This window comes from Neofelis nebulosa, chromosome 4, assembly GCF_028018385.1.
Source record: "Neofelis nebulosa isolate mNeoNeb1 chromosome 4, mNeoNeb1.pri, whole genome shotgun sequence".
Taxonomy (NCBI): domain Eukaryota; kingdom Metazoa; phylum Chordata; class Mammalia; order Carnivora; family Felidae; genus Neofelis; species Neofelis nebulosa.
Window position 1 is genome coordinate 118,526,722 of NC_080785.1, and position 16,451 is coordinate 118,543,172.

A 16,451-nucleotide genomic window follows, 5' to 3' on the forward strand; every position below is an offset into this window, starting at 1 on the left:
TTAAAGCCTTTCTAGGAACCTCAGCCATCATCCTCTCTCATCTGTAAAATGGGCAAAAATGGGCATAATACATCAACCACCCCTGATCTAGTCCCAGGGAAAAGAGAAGTAAAAGCCAGCTGAAATTGAGTTGGGGTCAGAATCGTCCTCCCCCCAAGTCCTGCTGGAAAATGCACAAGTTTGGGGCGGTGGGAGGTGATGGAGGAAGAGTGGGGGTCGAAGCATGTGCCTCCTCTGACTGGCCCCAGTCCAGCCCCACCCACACTTCCTTTGAGTTGCTCCCTCGCTCACCCTGCACCAAATTTCTTCCCAAGGAAAGCCTTGCGCAAGAGGACCTTGGTCAGGTCCCTTGGCCCCCTGCCGACGTCCCAGGAGCAGTTTGTGCTCCACCCCCCACTCCAAACCTGGAGCCTAGCCATCAACCCTAGGAACCCAGCCAGTCACGTGGCGCTTTGGTCTCTGGCTTGCTTCCTCTGGGATCCTGATTTAACTCCCTCTCCTCCCTTCCCCCTCCCAGTCCCAGGCCCTCAGGGCACCACACCTATTTTGAGGGGCAGGTGCAGGGGACTGGAACTTCAGCTCAGCCTCCCGAAGGAAGGGACTTCGGGTCTGTTTTTCTGCCTGTCAACTGGGGACCCCACCCTACGACTGTCTCTATTCTGTTCACTGTTTACTCTTGCTTTCCCCTTTCTCTACGCCCTCCATCACCCCCCCCCCCCCCCCCCCAACCCGCGTCAGTCTCCTGAGCCCTTTTGAGGGCCTGATTCCCTTCTGGGCACTGGGGGAAAGGGGACGTTGAGAGGAAAGGGGAGACAGAACCCAAGATTCCCAAGGGAGCTTCCAGGACTAGTCTGAAACTCCACAAGGCGACAGGGTGGAACTGGCCAGACTCTGGCATCACACAGACCTGGATTCGAATTTAATTTTGCCTCTGACCAACTGCTGATTTTGAACCCTTCATCTCTCTGGACCTCAGTTGTCCCCTCCGTGAAATGGGGGCCCTACGGAGAGAAAGGGAGGGAAAAGTCCAGAAGAGGAGCTGACCTGAACTAGGGGCTTCCCCTCCAACCGCCGCGCCCCTTCCCCAGCCCGGGAGCGCAGCGGTGCCTCCCAGTCCCTCGTCCCTCCGCCGCAGGCTCCTCCTCCACTGACATCAGAGCCGCAGGCGGGCGGAGGGAGCCAGCAGAGCCCGAGCCGAGCCTCAGCAAGGGAGCGAGCGGGCGGGCGGGCCAGGCGCGGAGCGGCGGCAGACAGCAGCCGGCAGCCAGAGCTCAGCTGCAGCCACTTCGGGCCTTCCAGCCAGCCCCGCGGCGGGGCAGCCGCAGGTACAGCCCGGGGGCCAACCCGCCTGTGCTCCTGGGCTCCGAGGAGGGGCGGCTGGACCCACCAGACGCTGGATCCTCTCCCCCAGGGATGGGATAGGTGCCTAAGGGAGCTAGACTCTGGATGGGCAGGGCAGGGCAGGGCCTTTCTCTCCTACCTCTGCCCCCAGGCCCCGCAGGTGCCCGGAGGCCGGTGGGGAACTGAGTGGGTAATGTCGGAAGGTGGGAAGGGTGTGCATGTGGGTGCGTCTGCGTTCAGATGGGTCTGAATGTGGAAGGACTGGGCATTGGAGCTATAAATATGTGGGGCCGTGTTGGGGTGTGCTAATGTCTTAGCACAAGCGTGTGCATCAGATACGGAGCTACAGTGTAAGGGTATCCTTATGGGTGGGGATATCTGGGAATCAGTGTTTTTGTTGCAGATGTGTGTCCAGGTGTGGTGCATGCTAGCATCTGGCTCAAGGGTGGTAAGAGTGGAGGCTATATGTGTATTGAGGATGTTTGAAGTTAGGTATGTAAGGAGTTGGGGTTCAGTTTGGAACATAGGAGCTTTTAAGGTGTATAGAAACAGGATGAAGGGTATGAGTGTATCTGGGATGTCTGGTACATAGGTGAGGAATATGTGTGTGTGGGGGTGTGTGTGTGTGTGAGAGAGAGAGAGAGAGAGAGAGAGATGTGGTCTAAGTGTGTGCAGATGTGTGTTTTTGGGGTGTAAGAGGGATCTGTGGGAGGGATGTTGGGATGTGAGGATGTCTGGGGGAGTGTATCTTTGGACATGTGTGCTGATGCCTGGGTACACATGTATGATCAGGTGTTGGGGTATCTGGGGATGGAATGTACTGAATCTGGGGGCAGGTATTGTGGGTGGAGCTTGGTGTGGTGTGTCCAGGTGCAGAGATATGTGTGGAACTAGAAGGGTTGTATTTGCCAGGCCTCCAAGTGGGCTTTAAAACTGTGTTTCTAGAGCCTACCATCATATCTCCTTTCCTAGAAGTTTCTGCTCCTGGGATGGGTGGCTAGGACCCCCTGGAAACAAGGTCCTATCCAAGGAGTGGGGTCTCACACCAGGGACTCTAGTCAGGACACCTTCCTTTCATTCTCCCACAGGGGAAACAGGAAGTGCCCTCCTTGAGGTCACACAGCACACTGGGTCTGAATGGGCTCCAGTCTGGCTGCATATTGGAAGGACAAGCTGAGAGTGGTCCTGTCAAAGTCCTTGGCACTCAGCAAGCTTAACTGGGCGCCAGCCAGTCATCATTTGGGCAACTTTGGACCCAGTCCATATCTGTCTCCAACCTCAGTCTCCCTATTCTCCATCTGATAAATGGGGAGAGAACTCCCTGCTGACAGAGGTCTCTGAAGAAAGGTACAGGCTGGAGCAGGGTCAGAAGAAGCCAGGAGGGGACAGACTGGATAGGACCATTTCTTAGGCTTCTGGGACCCAAACAGGGAGCCAGGAGGGAGAGGGGGTATAATAGGTGGCCTGGGGAGCTCCAGCTGTGGCTGCTGTTGCCGTGGTAACAGTGCAGAAGGAGCTATTTAAAAACGTGGCTGAGATATTGCTGGAAGCCCAGGCTGCCGGAAACCTGATTTCCGAGAGACTGGGTGGAAGAAGAAAGAGGAAGGAGAGGAGACACCCCAGCAATTCCCAGGGTGGGGCTGGGACATTCCTGGTTCTGGAGACAGGGGGAACCCTCCGGGGCTGTGCACTTACTTGTACAAGCTGCTCTGGGGTCTTCTCTGCTGTTCTCCTGAAGGTCAGCGTCCTCCTGAGTGTTTTGATTTGGAGAAGGAGAAACCTGGAGCTGAATAAATGAACAAATGACTTTGTTGAAAAAAGAATTCTGCTGCCACCTTGAAGGATTTTCCTTTAGGCATGAGGATTTGTTGGGTGAACAAAAGACTAGTGAGTGAGTGAGTTTGCTGAATAACTTTGTCAAATGAATGAATCAAGGAATGAATACATGCAGGCTGAATGACTGAATGGGGCCTCAATTTCCTAAGTCCCAACATAGAAGGCTGGGCCCTACTGAGTCTTTTCCCTTCATTTCCCTTCTCAGGAGCCCTGGCTGTGGCCAGGGGGCAGTGGGCCATGCCGGGGGCAGTGGACGGCCCCAGCTGGAAGCAGGTGGAGGACATTAGGGACATTTACGACTTCCGTGATGTTCTGGGAACGTGAGTCTCAGGGCAGGCAAGCGGGGGTGGAGGGGGAGGCTGTCTGTGAGCCGGGGTGTGGGGTTGGTAAGGTCCTTACTCTTGGGCCTGGCTGGCTGGGGAGACTGCATCCAGGGTGGTACTTCCTCGGTCAGTTTATCACTGCTTCCTGTTTGCTATAGTCCAGGCCCTGCAGCGGCCTTGCCATGGCCCAGTCTGGCTCATCTTTTCACTTCTGGCTGACAGTGGGTGGAACAGAGGCTGCTCTTGGCTGCAGCTCTGGGTTCCTGTGAAGAGAACAAAGTAGGGGAGAATGAAGGAGCCAGTCTTTCCAATGTTTGGCCAAGAGCTGGGGATTTTGGCCTAGGTTTAGGAAATGAAGCTGGGCATGGCTCTGTTCTCAGTGGTGGGAATCCAGAAATAACTCAAACCTGATCTTTTCCCCTCAAGTTGATCCTAAATATGTGATGGAAGTACACCCAGGGAAAATGACAACAGGGTATGTGATGTGTTCCTGTTAAAGTCAGGAATGAGGACTTTGTAGAGCTCAGAGTGATAGCTACTGCCTAGAGCTAGGGACTGAAGGATGAGTAGAAGTGCACTTATCAGAGAGGGAGAAGGGCATTCCAGCCAGAAGGAAGAGCCTAAGCAAAGGCTGAGAAGCATGTTATGTGTGGAAAGAGGTGAAGAATGATAGAGTTGTAATCAGAGGCTAGGGGAAGAGTGGAAGATGCTTCTCTCTGAGAAGAGAGAACAGGTCATGTAAGACCTTGAAAGCCAAGCTATGGGGGCTGGACTTTATCTCATGGACCATAGGAAGACATTTAAGATATTTTGATGGGTTTGCAATTCAGGATAGTCACTCTGGCCAAACAAAACATGGAGGGTAAATTGGAGAGGGACATGACTAGAAACCAGCAATGAGGCTATCACAGTCACTAGTTATTCTGATGATTGAGATTTTGCCATAAGAGATGCTTTTCTTTGACTTAGATTTCTTATCCCAGGCAACACAAATAGTCCTAGAAAGAAGATGCTAGGAAATCTTCCTTCATCAATCAGTGAACTTTAGTACATGAGTTTGTTCTTTTCTAACTAACTTGTAAAATATTGCTTCTCAACAATCAGTGAGCATACAGATCATCTGAGGATATTGTTAAAAATGCAGATTCTGATTTAGTAAGTCTGAGGTTAAGGCCTGAGATTCTGCACTTCTAAAGTCCCCAGGTGATGCTGATGGTTCTTCAAATTTATAAAAGGTGTTAAGTAAACCATGACTGAAATTGTAGCAGAAAAAGAAATGAATCAATTTTGCATGAATCAAAATGCCCAGGGCATAAACTTCAGGCATGGCTGGATCCAGGGGCTCACGTGATGTTATCAGGAAATTATCTTTGTCACCAGGAAATTTCTTAGCTCTGATTTCATTTGTGTTGCCTTCATTCTCAAGCAGGCCCTCCTCAAGTGGTGGCAAAGATAACCACCAAAAGCTCCAGGGTTGCATCTTATCAGCTTGGAAGGAAAAAGAGCACCTTATTCTCAAAGTGCCAGTAACCTGGCTTGCATCATGTGACCCAATTACTGTAGCCAAGGATAGACTATTCTGATTGGCCAGCCATGGGTCACGTGACCACCTCAGGGACCAGGGGTTGGAAGAGTGATGTAGGGAGGCTCATCTCATCTTCATGGTCCACAGGTGGTCATGATACCCATAGGGGTATGAAAGAAGGGCTGAAGGGAAGCTAAGGTTCCAGTTCCTCACCTCATGAATCCCCTTTCTTTGCAGGGGGGCCTTCTCAGAGGTAATCCTGGCAGAAGATAAAAGAACTCACAAGCTGGTGGCCATCAAATGCATCGCCAAGAAGGCTCTGGAGGGCAAGGAGGGCAGCATGGAGAACGAGATCGCTGTCCTGCACAAGTGCGTGGGCCACACTGTCTCTGTGTGGGTTGACCCTGCCTTGACTCCTATTCTCTTCCTACCTCTGCTTTGGGCAAATCATTTAACCTGTGAGCCTCAAATTGCTCATTTATAAAATGGGGTAATAATCTCCACTTGGTAGGATTGTGGAGCACTTTAAAGGTCCCTTTATTTCAGGTGTCTGCTGCAACAGCTAATGCCACTGCTTGTTTATAGTGGCTTAACTTGTTCATTCAGATCTAAAAGTCAATCCTTGAACGTAGCTTGGACCATCACATCTCAACTGGTGTTACTGAAGACCTACCTCAATTCCCCGTACATATTAAAGCCACTCAGGAAGTTCAAAAATACCTGTCTCACAGCCCCCTGACTAAATCAATAGCCAACTGTCTATAATTTGCTTATACTTGTGTGTAACCTGCTGCCCTCACTGGAAAGCTTATGGAGAACCTTCACTTCTATCCTCTCGCCTGAGTTTTCCAACCACCCTGGTCAGGGATTAACTGGTCATTTCCACTATTGGGTGTGGGAGGGGGCCTGAGGTCCAGAGAGGGTAAGGGATTTGCCCAAGGTCACAGAGCAACTTTGTGGCAGAGCCATGGCCCCTGTCAAGCTCAGTCACCATCATCGGTTCATTTATTGAGCATTCACTGTGTGCCAGACGTTGTGCCAAGATTCTTACCTGCATTTTCTCACGTGATCCTCACTCCAACTCTTTGAGGGAAGTACTGTCACTGGCTTCATATTATAGATAAGGAAACAGGCTTAATATTCAATGAATAAGTGAGCACTTACTCTACACCCGGTGTGGGAGGAACAATGGTAACATAAAGCCCCTGGTCTCCTGGAGCTGGCATTCTGGTGGGGGAGGCTGATAAACTTATAAACACAGACACTTTTTATTTTATTTTTTAATTAATTAATAATAATAATTATTATTATTTTTAGGGTAGGCTCCATGCCCAGTGTGGAGCCCGATGTGGGGCTTGAACTCAAAACCCTGAGACCAAGGCCTGAGCTGAGATCAAGAATCAGATGCTTGGGGTGCCTAGGTGGCTCAGTCAGTTAAGCTTCTGACTTTTTTTTTTTTAAACGTTTATTTATTTTTGAGAGACAGAGAGAGACAGAGTATGAGCAGGGGAGGGGCAGAGAGAGAGGGAGATACAGAACCTGAAGCAGGCTCCAGGCTCTGAGCCGAAGTTGGACGCTTGACCAACTGAGCCACTCCAAGCTTCTGACTCTTGATCTCAGCTCAGGTCATGATCTCATGGTTCACAAGTGTGAGTCTATGCTGTCAGCACAGAGCCTGCATGGAATTCTTTCTCTCCTCTCTCTCCCTCTCTTTCCGCCCCCTCCCCCACACACTCTCTCTCTCTCAAAATAAATAAAAACAAAGAATCACTTGCTTAACCGACTGAACCACCCAGGCACCCAGAAACATGTTAAAATCATATATTGATCAGTGCTGTGAGGTAAAAAGATTTGTCCCCAAATAGCACATAGTGGAGGCAGGTTAGACCGAGGTGTGTCTGATGATGCCAGAGCCCAGTGTTTATCTCTCTGTGCTCTCCTACCTTCCATTACATCATAATAAATCATGGTGAATCAGCTTTTCCTTTTGGGACCCAGAACCCTGGTTTGTCCTGCCTAGGTCTACAGTGGTGGTTCTTCAAGGTGAGTGTAGGAAAGTGGCTGAGCTATCCTCAGCTCTGAACCACCTCATTTCTCCTTTCAGGATCAAGCACCCCAACATTGTAGCCCTGGATGACATCTATGAGAGTGGGGGCCACCTCTACCTCATCATGCAGCTGTGAGTGGCCTCACCCCTTGCTCACATCTCTCCCCGCCGCCCCCCCCCTAGCTTCTCTGGCCAGACTGCCCTGTCCTCGGCTGCAGGGTGTCCGGTGGAGAACTGTTTGACCGCATTGTGGAGAAAGGCTTCTACACGGAGCGGGATGCCAGCCGCCTCATCTTCCAGGTGCTGGACGCCGTCAAGTACCTGCACGACCTGGGCATCGTACACCGAGATCTCAAGGTGGGGTGCAAGGGTGTGTGGTGAGCTGGGGTGCCGAGTGCGGCCTCCACATACCCCTCACTGTGTGATCTGGGGCAACTCTTACCCCATCCCCGAGCCTCGGCTTCCCATCTGCAAAATGCACCCTGTAAACCCTAAACTGCCTCCTCCCATTCCGGTTTGGACGCTCAAATGGACACCCAGGTGAATGGTGCTGCTATTTTATCCGAATAGTGCCTTGGTCTTTTTTTGATAATAAAAGTCCCACTTTGCTCTTTGTAGAAAACTTGGATGGGACAGCAAAACATAAAAAAGGAAGCCAGAAGCCCCTGTGAAACCCTACACCTCAGAGACTATGATGGGGTTCACATTTTGTAGTACATCTCCTCCAGTCTAGAAGAGCGCTGGGGTGAGACAGATCTGGACTTGAATTCTGTCCCTGCTACTCCCTAACTGTAGGTTCTCAGGCAAGTCCCTTTGCCTCTCAAGGCATCAGTTTTCTGACCTGTAAAGTGGGATTAGGCAGACTGGCCTGATAGGGATGTGGTAAGGATGAAATCAAGCACTAGCACAAGATCTGGCACAAAGTAGGTGCTTGAAAATTCTTTAGGGCCTCACAATACAAATCTGGCTTATGGAAAACTCCCACTCACATTCCCAAGTCCCTTGTCTTTTCTGGCCCTTGTCTTTTACTTTTAACTTCCTTGAGAACTTCCTTGAGTTTCTTGTGCCTCCAACCAAGATGGCAGCTGTGAAGCCACAGTGGCTTTTGGGGTGATGTCTTTGAGGTGGTGCTTGGAGAAGCAGAAGGTTCTGCCAGCCTCTGGCCATCTCTACCTCTTCCTTCCCCTCCACCTTCCAAGCCAGAGAATCTGCTGTACTACAGCCTGGATGAAGACTCCAAGATCATGATTTCTGACTTTGGCCTCTCCAAGATGGAGGACCCTGGCAGTGTGCTCTCCACAGCTTGCGGGACCCCAGGATATGTGGGTATGGAGCACCCTGGGGGGGGGGGGCATGGATAGGGGAGAAATCAGAAGCTGCAGGGCAGATATCTGTCACCACCATGTCTCCTTCCTTCCATAGCTCCTGAGGTCCTGGCCCAGAAACCCTACAGCAAGGCAGTGGATTGCTGGTCCATTGGGGTCATTGCCTACATTCTGTGAGTAGGGTCTTGGCCATTGGGGCATGTGGCTCTAGCATTCTCCTCTCCCCTACTTTGCCCTCTTTCTCCTCTCTGCTATTTCTTCCTGCCATCCAAGTGTATACCTACCTATTAATGACTAATATTATTTCATTCAACACATACTATGTTTCTGGCACTGTGCTAAGTACTGGGGATTTAAAAGAGAAGAAAACAAAGTGCCTGCCCTGAGAGCAAAAATTCTAGTACAGTAGACAGACAATAAACAAGTAAATCTATAAAATGTCAGGTAGTAAAATACTATGAAGAAAAATCAAGCAGGGTTAGGGAGATGGGGATGGATGCCATTTTAGGTAAGGAGGTCAGGAAAAAAGGCATTTCTTAGGCTATCTCCTGGATGAAGTGAGGGAGACAGACATTTGAGGTGTGGGGGAAGACATTTGAGGTGTGGGGGCAGAGGGAACAGCAAATGCAAGGCCCTGAGGAAGGAAAGATGGTAGCAAATTAAGAAACAGGCCAGTGTAGCTGGACAGGAGTGAACAAGGCACAGAGGGGCAGATTTCCCCTTTGTAAAAGGGGGAACTGCTTCCTGTGGGTGTTGCCTGACTCTTGAGACTACCTCAAAGCTCCATATTGGAGCCAATGGGTACACTGAAAGTGGAAATGAGGAGGAGTTTCTCCCTGCCCAGGCTCTGCGGTTATCCCCCCTTCTATGACGAGAATGATGCCAAACTCTTTGAACAGATTTTGAAGGCCGAGTACGAATTTGACTCTCCTTACTGGGACGACATCTCTGACTCTGGTATTTGATCCTTTGCCATCTTCCCCTGGGCCCTACCTCTGGTCAGACTCCCCAGCCCCAAACAAAGAGCTGTCTTCGAGACCAGACACCAAGCACCCCAGGTGCTTCCCTCTGCCTGGCCCCAGGCTGAGAAACTTGTAGGCATTCATTCAGTCTTCAAAACTAGTATTTTTGAAAATACCACACCCAATGACTTCATTATGCCTGAAATACCACCATAGAAGTTTTCATATGTTCTTTTGTACCTCTTACCAGGAGGCAAAACTGTGAAGCCATTATTGGTCACTTACACATCAGTGTGAATATACTGAGCAGAATCTTTTTTAAGAACAAGTTTTTCTTAAGGGAAAAAGGAGAGAACTGGAAGGCTGGGGTGGGTGGGGGGAGCTTAGAGACTAAGAGTACAGGTGGGGTCGGGCGGTACATATACAGATCTGGCCTCTTGTCTTGCTTGGATGCCAGGCCAGACCCAAGGGGGTGGGTTTTGTGTTGGGGGTATCCACAGGTACCATCATGCTATTTCTCTTTGCTGTTTTCTTGGGGATTCAGCCAAAGACTTCATCCGGCACTTGATGGAGAAGGATCCAGAAAAGAGGTTCACCTGTGAGCAGGCCTTGCAGCACCCGTGGTGAGAGCTCCAATAAGCTGCAGGCTGGGGTGGGGTCTGGGGCCCCCAAACCTGTCTTTGCCTTCATAGACAACCCTCCACACACCCCATCCTAGGATTGCAGGAGATACGGCTCTAGATAAGAATATTCACCAGTCGGTGAGCGAACAGATCAAGAAGAACTTTGCCAAGAGCAAGTGGAAGGTGAGCCCATGTCCCCAGTCCTGGGTCTCAGCCTCCCCAGACGTCCTCCCCACCTCTCTCCAGGCCTCAGCTCACACAGCACCTAGCACCATGTCACAGTAACTGCTCAGGGACACTTACAAGAACTTCATTCATTCATTCATTCATTCATTCATTCAACACTCCCTGACATTCTATCCCAGTGAGTCCCTGACTGCCAAGAACAGTATAATTCTTCTTTACTGTTTGTTTGTTTATTTATTTATTTAGACTGCGAGTGGGAGAAGGGCAGAGAGAGGGAGGAGAGAGAATCCCAAGCAGCCTCCATGCTCAGTGTGGAGACTGATTCGGGGCAAGATCCCATGAGCCATGAGATCTTGACCTGAGCCGAAATCAAGAACTGGATGCTTAACCAACTGCACCACCCTGGAACACTATAATTCTTAAAGAGACATCTACTCCAACCTATGGGGTCCTGGAAGGGACATATGGGCATTTGATGGCCTGATAGACCTGTCATACCTGACAGCTGAGTAGGAATTAGCCAGGTACAACTGAACAATGTCTGAGGCAGAGAGGACCAGTATGCAGAAGTCCAGGGGCAAGAGAGTGAGTGTGTCCATTCAGGGAAGTGCAAGTAGTAAGTCTGGATGGAATGGAGGGGCTGTGGGGCAAGAGCCCAGACTGGAGATGGAAGTAGAGGCCTTGAGTGCCACAGTGGAGAACTAACTTGGTCCTGAGGACACTGAGGAGACCCAGGATTTTAGCAGTAACCTGCCCTCTGGAAAGGGCTCTCAGGATGCAGAGAGAGGTATGGAGTCAAGGCTGGGAGACCCCTTAGAAGGCTGTGGCAGAGATGTGGGCAGGAGACTGTGAGGGCTTGGACCAGAGAACAGTGGATGGCTCAGGAGTCCTTTAGGAGGTAGAATTGACAAGAAGTGATGGTAGAAGAGATGTTGGCAGAGAGAGGAGATGTCAAAGGCTGGCCCAAGATTTTGGTTGGGGAAAAGGTGAATGGTGGTACTGTTACTGAGATGGGGATCCCAGGGGCACACAACTGTCTTGGGGTGGATGACTATGGTTTTGGACATGGTGAATATGAAGGATGTGTGGGACACCTTCGTAGATATGTTGAATAGAGAATGATACACATACTGGGGTAAGTTATTTAACCTGTCTGTGCCTCAGTTTTCTCCTCTGGCAATGGTGACGCTAATAGTATCCACCTCAAAGACCTTTGTGAAGATTAAATGAATTGCCAAATAAAGTGCTTAGAACAGTGCCTGACACATACTGCTATTTTAAGTGCTTGCTATGATGTGAATATGAATTTATACATAAAGGGTTGTATATACTTGTTCATGTATACGCATTACACATATATATGCACTATCTGTGTAAATATATAATGTGGCTGAATGTAATTTAATAAAGCCTTGTAGAGGTTTCAGGGAGTTTTAGGGGATCAACCAATAACACCTGAATGAAAATGACAAAACCACCCCATGAATCTCACTGCCAGACCCTGTCCCATGATCTCCAGCTCTCAAAAGTCCCTTTTTCCCCTTCTCCCCACAGCAAGCCTTCAATGCCACGGCTGTGGTGCGGCATATGAGAAAGCTACAGCTGGGCACCAGCCAGGAGGGACAGGGACCAACGGCGAGCCATGGGGAGCTGCTGACACCAGCAGCTGGGGGTGAGGACCACTGCTCTGTGGAAGGGCATGGGTGGGAAGAGACATACAGGCTGGAGTAGAGGGTCTGCTCCTACGACCAATCTTGTTCTCTCTCCCCATGTAGGGCCGGCGTCTGGCTGCTGCTGTCGAGATGGCTGTGTGGAGCCGGGCTCAGAAATGTCCCCTACTCTGTCCCCCCAGCTCTAGGGCCCCAGATCCAGGGTCCAGATCCTTTGTGTGGGAGGGGTTGGGGCAGCCTGCTCCCCTTCCCTCCCTGAATTGGAGTTACCCAGCCCCACTGCCTTCCCACCCCTTTCCCTATCACTCCTCCACTGCATTTTCCATACAAATGTTTCTATTTTATTGTTCTTTCTTGTAATAAAGGGAAGAGATAAAAACACAGTAGCTCTGTCTCACCAGATAACCTCCACCCCACAATGTTGTGCAAACTACTTAATGTAAGGGTACCTGGCCCCTGAGGTAGCTGCAAGAAGCCCTCTTCCCAACATGAGACTGGATGGGGAAGAGAGGTGAGGAAAGGTATTTGGGGTATCCCTTTGTCCAGTGCCCCCCACCTAGCCTTCAAGGCCTGTAGATCTCTTGCGCTTTGCTGGTGGCTCCTGAGCTCGGTGGAGTTGGCGCAGGTCAGCACTGAACAGCACCTGGGACAGTGGGGAAGGACACTGCATGGGGTCAGGGTACACGGGGTCAGGACTGATGGGGCCAGTGGCAGTGTGGAGAGGTATACAGGCAGCAGGGCCAGGGCGAGGAACATCCACTAGAGTCAGGACTGGGGTGGGTAGAGTCCAGTAGGGTCACCTGAAATGGTGGTGGTGGAAGGGTCTACTGGGTCAGGACTGGGGGAGGAGTCTTATGGGGTCTGGGCTGGAGGAGGAGAGGGAGCCTCAGAACACTTACTGCTTGGGCCCAGCCAGCATAAGGTCCCCACAGGCTCCGGAAAAAGTTTCCTATGCCAGAAGTGAAAAGGTGAAATTAATTGGCCTTCCTACTTATTCCCTATCCACAGGAGTGGGATTTTACAGAGAGGTATGAAAAGTTTCTACCACCTCATCCCGCTGCTAGCCCCAGCATCCCACTCTCTCCTTACCCAGTTCCTTGTTAGCCTGGGGGCTTGGACCCTTGGCCTGGGACATGGTGGGGTGCCAGCTGTAGTCACGCTGGGCAATCTGCCACATGTGGATATCCACGGGCACGGCCTGGGGCTTGTCTAGGGCCATCAAGCAGATGCAGTCAGCTACCTTTGAGAGACAAAGAGTGAGCCACAGAGGAGGAATGGCAGGATCCAACCAGCATCCTATTTCTAGTCCCAAAGTTGGCTGCTTCCTCCTCCACTCTGAGGTTACTATTATTTTATACTTTCAATCAATACACACTCTCTTTTAATAATTTTAAAAATAGATATGATGAGGGGTGCCTGGATGGCTCAGTTGGTTGAGAGTCCTACTTGTCTCAGGTCATGATCTCACGGTTCATGAGTCTGAAACCCATATTGGGCTCTGTGCTGACAGTTCGGAACCTGGAGCCTGCTTCGGATTCTGTGTCTCCCTCTCTCTCTGCCTCTTCCCAGCTGATGCTCTGTCTGTCTGTCTCTCTCTCTCTCTCAAAAATAAGTAAACATTAAAAGAATTTTTTTAAAATAGGTATGATGAGAGTGCCACTGTGTAAACATCTATGTAGGCCAGTTCCTCATCATAACCTGGGAAGAAGGCAGTTACTACATCTATTCTGCAGACAAAAAAGTGAGATTCCGAAAGATGAAGTGACTTGGCCAAGGTTACATGGCTAGGAAGAGGCATAACCAAGATTTAATGTTAGGCTGAGGTTCTTTAAAAAAAAAAAAAAGTTTTTTAAACAAAACTCTATTTTTTAAACTATAAAGAAGAAAATAAATGCCAAATTCCCAATCATCTTACTGCTAGCTAACCTTGTTGATATTAAACAAAAAGATTTATAAGTATGTAAAATTTCAAGATAAAAACAACATGAAAAGGAGAAACATCTTCTGATTTGTCTTCCCAAATGTAACCACTCTTAAGCTTCCAATGATTCCTTCTGGAAAATTCTGCATACATAGAGCAGTGTATATGTGCATCAGAACAAATGGCCTTTCTAAAAAATGCACTCAAGGGACAATGTCATTTTTTTTTAAAGTCTATTTATTTATTTATTTTAAAAAGTAATCTCTATACCCAATGTGGGTCTTGAACTCATGACCCTCAGATCAAGAGTTGCATGCTCTTCTGACTGAGCCAGCCAGGTGCCCTGGGACAATATCCTTTATACTCTTTCTGCACTTTGCATTTTCTCTAATAAAACATCTGCTTGTATCCTTTCTCCTTTTTGCCCTGCCTCCAGAAGCCAAGCATGTACCCAGCTCTCAGGCCTGCCTTGTCTCCTTCTCTGCTACTCTCTGCGTGAATGGTGAGGGTAGCTCCTGTGCCCCTGGGACATTACCTTGGTGCCCACCCCAGGCAAGGTGCAGAGGGCCTTGTGGGCCTCCTCGTAGGGGGCCTTGTGCAGTTGCTGCAGCCAGGGCAACCCGCCCTGTTCTTCTAGGATGGCTCGGGCACTGGCATTCACGTAGCGGGCACGATACCCCAGGCCCAGCTTCCTGAGCTGAGCTTCTACCTCTGGCCCTGTGGGTGAATGGGGAAGAAAGCAGGGGTCAGGGATCCTCAAATCTTTCCTGTCTTCAGGCTAGTGTGTGAGGCCTCTACCCCCTACAGGAATGCTTTCCCTAAGCACCTCTCTCCCACCTCATCACCCTCTGTGAGACCCCAGGACACTTGCATATTCAAAAGAAAGGGTTAAAGCCTGAGTTTGCTCCTCTGCAAATATTTTCTGAGCACTTACTACCCAGTGTTGGTCACTGGAGCAGGGACTAAGAAGGACTTGCTGCCCTGGAGGAACTCCCCAGTTATCCTTTCCAAAGTGCATTTACACCCACGACCTAAAATAATGGTCGTAATAACAATAACAGCTTCTATTATCAAGTGCTGGGTATTATGCATGGGCAAAGTACTTTAGGTACATTATCATGCTTTTCTCAAGGACCCGGACAACAGTATGGCTATTTTCCCAATTTTACAGATAGAGAAAATAAGAACTTAGAAGAGGTTAATAACTTGTTCAAAAAAGGACATGGTGGAGATGGGATCTTGTACCCAGGTCTGGGAAACCAATGCGTGTGCTCTTAGCCTATTAGAGCACCCTGCCTCACGACTGCTTTACTCACCACTCAAACCCTTCTGGATAGAAACTGTTATTCCCATCCTACAAATAAGAGAAGCTTCAATAGGTAAATGAATTCTTTTGGTCTTATGACTACTAAGCTGGGAGCTGAGACCCAAGACTGGGTTTCTTTTTTTCCCCCCAATACTGGGTTTCTAAGCACCAAAAACATTCTCTTTTCTCTAGGTATCCTGTCTCCTTGCTATGCAGTCCCTAAGCACTTCTTCTAGCTTTATTCTCACATCTACCAACTGATATACTTGCTTCTGTAAAATACTTCCCTCACAAGGCTGGTATAAAGAACATATATGTTCTTGGATGCAAAATTGTTGAGTTCACTGTAGAGTTAGCAACTTTAATTTTCTGCATACTTCCTGTATGTCAAATACTGCACTATGTGCAGTATGTGTATTTCTTTACTTAACCTTTGTGGCAACTCTGATAGGTAAGTGCCATTATTCTCCCATTCCACAGATGAAGAAACTGAAACACAGAGTGATTAAATAATGTGCTCCAGGTCATATAGGTAGATGTCAAATGCCAGAAGAATTCAGATGTAGGTATTCTCCAGAAGAGTGGTCTTAACCCCATACTACTGTATACTATGTGTTTTTTAAATTTTTTATGAAGCAGTGAACCTATGGGGTAAAAAGCACAGGCTAGTGAGGTGCTGACGTTTCAAGGACAGACAGGGTGGATGAAGCAGGGCTGATCAGACCAGGCAAGATGGTTCTGGATGAGGAGGATGTTTGGGAAGGCAGGAAGCTTTGAGATGGGAGATGGGGACCAGGGGAGAACCGAACAGACCCTGAAAGCTATTGGAGGGTCTGAGCGCAGGGACCCACCCACTCACCAGCCAGGGCCTGCAGGTTGGGGAAGCCATGGTAGGTGACATCATCCAGCTGGATGAGCCGAGGTCCGAAAGCCTGGCAGAGGCGTTCTACCATGCCGGTTATGCGAGCAATGTTGTTGTTGGAGGAACAGATGAAGGAGAAAAGGCACTCGACAGGGTCCTGTTGCAGAAGTCGAACACCTGGAGACCAGAAAGGTAGGCGGTAGGATACAGACCTGGTGTCAGGAGTGGCCTCTTCCCACCCTCAGATCCTAGGCACTGAAGATCTAGGAGGATCTAGGGGAATGAGGGAAAGCGTTGATAGAGAAAACAACACCAGAGCACTCATTCCTCATAGGTCGGGGTTATCTTTACATTCCAGGGATAAAGAAGCCACAGTGTAAACACAACGAGCGTGGGGATTTGTGTCCATGGGGATTTGTGTCTGTTTTGTTCACATAGCAGATGCTCTGTAAATATTTATAGAATGAATGAGGTCACCTGTCCCAGGTCACACAGCCAGGATGTGGCTCAATATCCTGTCACCA

General features: G+C 49.4%; 2 protein-coding genes across 8 annotated transcripts in view; one reads left to right on the forward strand and one right to left on the reverse strand.

Annotated features, from left to right (window-relative positions):
- The window catches only part of OGG1 (8-oxoguanine DNA glycosylase), a 43,653-nt gene that overhangs the window by 26,010 nt on the left and 1,192 nt on the right, over positions 1 to 16,451 (reverse strand). For 2 of the 6 annotated variants that reach the window (XR_009260715.1, XR_009260716.1), the window contains exons 3-7: positions 15,925 to 16,104; positions 14,295 to 14,476; positions 12,928 to 13,078; positions 3,577 to 3,763; positions 3,037 to 3,127 (exon numbers count right to left, since the gene is read on the reverse strand). Coding sequence is in view for 4 of the 6 variants with exons in the window: in XM_058726096.1 (XP_058582079.1) it covers positions 12,395 to 12,502; positions 12,738 to 12,787; positions 12,928 to 13,078; positions 14,295 to 14,476; positions 15,925 to 16,104 (671 nt within the window). In the remaining 2 variants the exon portion in view is untranslated. The other 4 variants (XM_058726097.1, XM_058726096.1, XM_058726099.1 and 1 more) reach the window with 4 other exon arrangements.
- CAMK1 (calcium/calmodulin dependent protein kinase I) lies at positions 745 to 12,219 on the forward strand. 2 transcript variants are annotated; one of them, XM_058726090.1, is made up of 12 exons: positions 745 to 1,325; positions 3,383 to 3,497; positions 5,263 to 5,394; positions 7,130 to 7,204; positions 7,291 to 7,429; positions 8,197 to 8,398; positions 8,495 to 8,570; positions 9,242 to 9,354; positions 9,904 to 9,982; positions 10,078 to 10,165; positions 11,723 to 11,840; positions 11,944 to 12,219. In XM_058726090.1, the coding sequence occupies exons 2-12, from the start codon at positions 3,415 to 3,417 to the stop codon at positions 12,024 to 12,026; spliced, it is 1,188 nt and encodes a 395-aa protein (XP_058582073.1). In that variant the 5' UTR covers positions 745 to 1,325; positions 3,383 to 3,414; the 3' UTR covers positions 12,027 to 12,219. The 2 variants fall into 2 exon arrangements, with proteins under 2 accessions (XP_058582073.1, XP_058582075.1); XM_058726092.1 differs by having other exon boundaries at positions 751 to 1,325; positions 8,272 to 8,398.

Coding starts and splice junctions, on each gene's coding strand:
- CAMK1 (XM_058726090.1), top strand. CDS start 3,415: ATGCCGGGGGCAGTGGACGGCCCCAGCTGGAAGCAGGTGGAGGACATT. Junction 3,498..5,262: donor TTCCGTGATGTTCTGGGAAC/GTGAGTCTCAGG, acceptor CTTTCTTTGCAG/GGGGGCCTTCTCAGAGGTAA. Junction 10,166..11,722: donor TTGCCAAGAGCAAGTGGAAG/GTGAGCCCATGT, acceptor TTCTCCCCACAG/CAAGCCTTCAATGCCACGGC.